This window comes from Ictalurus punctatus, chromosome 24, assembly GCF_001660625.3.
Source record: "Ictalurus punctatus breed USDA103 chromosome 24, Coco_2.0, whole genome shotgun sequence".
In the NCBI taxonomy this organism is placed as follows: Eukaryota; Metazoa; Chordata; class Actinopteri; order Siluriformes; family Ictaluridae; genus Ictalurus; species Ictalurus punctatus.
Genome location: NC_030439.2, coordinates 21384298 through 21387842, shown reverse-complemented (window position 1 = coordinate 21387842; position 3545 = coordinate 21384298). Strand labels below are relative to the sequence as shown.

The 3545-nt window shown below is 46.5% G+C and overlaps 1 protein-coding gene across 2 annotated transcripts in view; it reads right to left on the bottom strand.

The window, feature by feature from the left end:
* The window catches only part of ppp1r1b (protein phosphatase 1, regulatory (inhibitor) subunit 1B), a 13156-nt gene extending 11651 nt beyond the window's left edge, over window positions 1–1505 (bottom strand). The window contains exon 1 of one of the 2 annotated variants that reach the window (XM_053675282.1): window positions 1122–1505. In XM_053675282.1, the coding sequence (XP_053531257.1) occupies window positions 1122–1229 (108 nt within the window). In that variant the 5' untranslated portion in view covers window positions 1230–1505. Of the gene's footprint in view, window positions 1–285; window positions 709–1121 lie in introns of those variants that run through there. The other variant, XM_017454997.3, reaches the window with a different exon arrangement.
* Window positions 1506–3545: the final 2040 nt, after the last annotated feature.

The following is a 3545-nucleotide window of genomic DNA, read 5'->3' as shown; positions in this document are numbered from 1 at the left end:
TCTACGGTGTGATTTACGTGATACTCACTCGGGTTCATTCTCAGATTAGATTAACAACGTGAGCTAACAGCACTAGCTACATACACTCACACACTCACCAGAGACACCAACCATCTCCACTGCTTCCTTCCCAGCTTTAACACTCTTCCTCACGTGTGTATACACGCTTCCCCAGAGCGCGCACGTGACAGAAGAAGATGGAACCACGCTTACGTGTGAAACTTTTTGGCCAAACGTTGGAGAATTTAAATTCACGCTGGAGGCATGCGATGTCACGATACTCACCATGGCAGCGACCAATCAGCGGCGGGGAGAGTCGGGGCGAGACGTTTCACCGATTTACTGCACAGTACGAGCCTCTCGCTACACCCCTCTCCTCACGCCGACATTTCACCAGCACGCCGCCGACCTCCGAGCGATAACACGTCACCCAGACCGTCACGTCATTACCGTAAAGCACAAAATGATTCGGGATTTTCCTCCGTTCTGTTCACATGCAGCCTACATCCTACATGTTCCTACATCCGTCTGCGTTTAGGTTTGAAGGAAGAACTGAGGAAGTCTGGAGTTTTACAAACTGACCCCGAAACGTAGCGCGAGAAAAACAACAAGAACAGACACACAACAGAAGGAGCTGATTCCAAACATACACACTAACATCCAGTAAAGATCTCTAACTGTGATCAGACTGTGTGTGTGTGTGTGTGTGTGTGAGTGTGTGTGTGTGTGTGAGTGTGTGTGTGTGTGTGAGTGTGTTTGTCAGAGAGAGAGAGTGTGAGAGATAAAGGAGTCGACGGCGGCCCTGTGCTCCTGTTTACACACACACACACACACACACACACACACACACAGGAGTTTACATCAGACACCGGAATGCAGTGTTTACACAAGCTGATAGTTAACCGTCTAATCAGATTACAGAGTGTACGCACACACACACACACACACACACACACACACACACACACACACACACACACACAGAGTCTCAGCTGATATTGATATTTTAAGGACAGGACAATATTTCAGAAAATATTAAATTGTTACAGTTAAATTATCTGTAATTACACAAACCCATTGTGTGTGTGTGTGTGTGTGTGTGTGTGTGTGGGGTCACCCACCATCTCCACCTGGCGGGGGTCAAGTTGAGTCGGGGCTGTAGCAGGAACTGCGAAGTGGATCTTCTTCTTCTCCTTTGCTTCCTCGTGAACTTCTGATGCCTCCATCATCCTCCACACACACACACACACACACACACACACACACACACACACGTACTCACACACAGTTTATATGGTATGTCCAGTAAATTGTCCTCCGTGGTAAAATGTTACACACACACACACTGGTGCAGAGTCCACTTCTTTCTAAACCTCTCTCTCTCCCTCTCGCTCTCTCTGAGTGAGAGTCTCTCGTCCTCTCTTGATCTCCACAACACAAACACAACACAGCCCTGAGACTGAAAATGAAAAAGGGTTTGTAAACGTGTGTGAGTGAGTGAGTGAGTGAGAGAGAGAGAGAGAGAGAGAAGGAGGAGCTTGTGTGTGTGTTTTAAAATAAAAGATAATCTGGTCCAGTTGTGGCTGAGCCGCTTCTGTCCTCTATTTGTGAACAAGAGATTTTGAGAGAGAGAGAGAGAGAGAGAGAGAGAGAGAGAGAGAGAGAGAGAGAGAGAGAGACACTGTGCGGGAGAGACACAGAGAGAGAGAGAGAGAGAGAGAGAGAGAGAGAGAGAGAGAGAGAGAGAGAGAGAGAGAGAGAGAGAGAGACACTGTGCGGGAGAGACACACAGAGAGAGACACAGAGTTCTTTATCTCTTTCCTCACTTCTCTTTATTCTTTTTCTCTCTCTTCACCTTATGTAAAGCAGTGTAATGAAACGTGTGAGAGTACGTGTGAGAGTACGTGTGAGAGTACGTGTGAGAGTACGTGTGAGAGCAATGGCAAAACTTTCACTTTTAAATATTTTTAAATAATTACATTTAATGTTTCAGTTTAATTATAAAATCCAGGCACAAAATCTTTTATTCTCTTTTCATTCTCTCTCACTCTTCCTCTTTTTACTTTTTCCTGTCTTTCTCATCTTCCTTCCTTCCTTTCTATCTCACCTCACTTCTCCTTTTCTTTGCTCACTCAACACTGAACCGTCTCACTCTCACACTGTATATACACACTGAACCGTCTCACTCTCACGCCGTATATACACACTGAACTGTCTCACTCTCACGCTGTATATACACACTGAACCGTCTCACTCTCACGCCGTATATACACACTGAACACGTCTCACTCTCACGCCGTATATACACACTGAACACGTCTCACTCTCACGCCGTATATACACACTGAACACGTCTCACTCTCACGCCGTATATACACACTGAACACGTCTCACTCTCACGCCGTATATACACTGAACCGTCTCACTCTCACGCCGTATATACACACTGAACCGTCTCACTCTCACGCTGTATATACACACTGAACCGTCTCACTCTCACGCTGTATATACACACTGAACTGTCTCACTCTCACGCCGTATATACACACTGAACCGTCTCACTCTCACGCCGTATATACACACTGAACACGTCTCACTCTCACGCCGTATATACACACTGAACACGTCTCACTCTCACGCCGTATATACACACTGAACACGTCTCACTCTCACGCCGTATATACACACTGAACACGTCTCACTCTCACGCCGTATATACACACTGAACCGTCTCACTCTCACGCCGTATATACACTGAACCGTCTCACTCTCACGCCGTATATACACACTGAACACGTCTCACTCTCACGCCGTATATACACACTGAACCGTCTCACTCTCACGCCGTATATACACTGAACCGTCTCACTCTCACGCCGTATATACACACTGAACCGTCTCACTCTCACGCTGTATATACACACTGAACCGTCTCACTCTCACGCTGTATATACACACTGAACCGTCTCACTCTCACGCTGTATATACACACTGAACCGTCTCACTCTCACGCTGTATATACACACTGAACACGTCTCACTCTCACGCCGTATATACACACTGAACTGTCTCACTCTCACGCCGTATATACACACTAAACACGTCTCACTCTCACGCTGTATATACACACTGAACCGTCTCACTCTCACGCTGTATATACACACTGAACCGTCTCACTCTCACGCTGTATATACACACTGAACCGTCTCACTCTCACGCTGTATATACACACTGAACCGTCTCACTCTCACGCTGTATATACACACTGAACACGTCTCACTCTCACGCTGTATATACACACTGAACTGTCTCACTCTCACGCCGTATATACACACTGAACACGTCTCACTCTCACACTGTATATACACACTGAACTGTCTCACTCTCACGCTGTATATACACACTGAACCGTCTCACTCTCACGCCGTATATACACACTGAACACGTCTCACTCTCACGCCGTATATACACACTGAACTGTCTCACTCTCACGCTGTATATACACACTGAACACGTCTCACTCTCACACTAAATAAACACGCCAC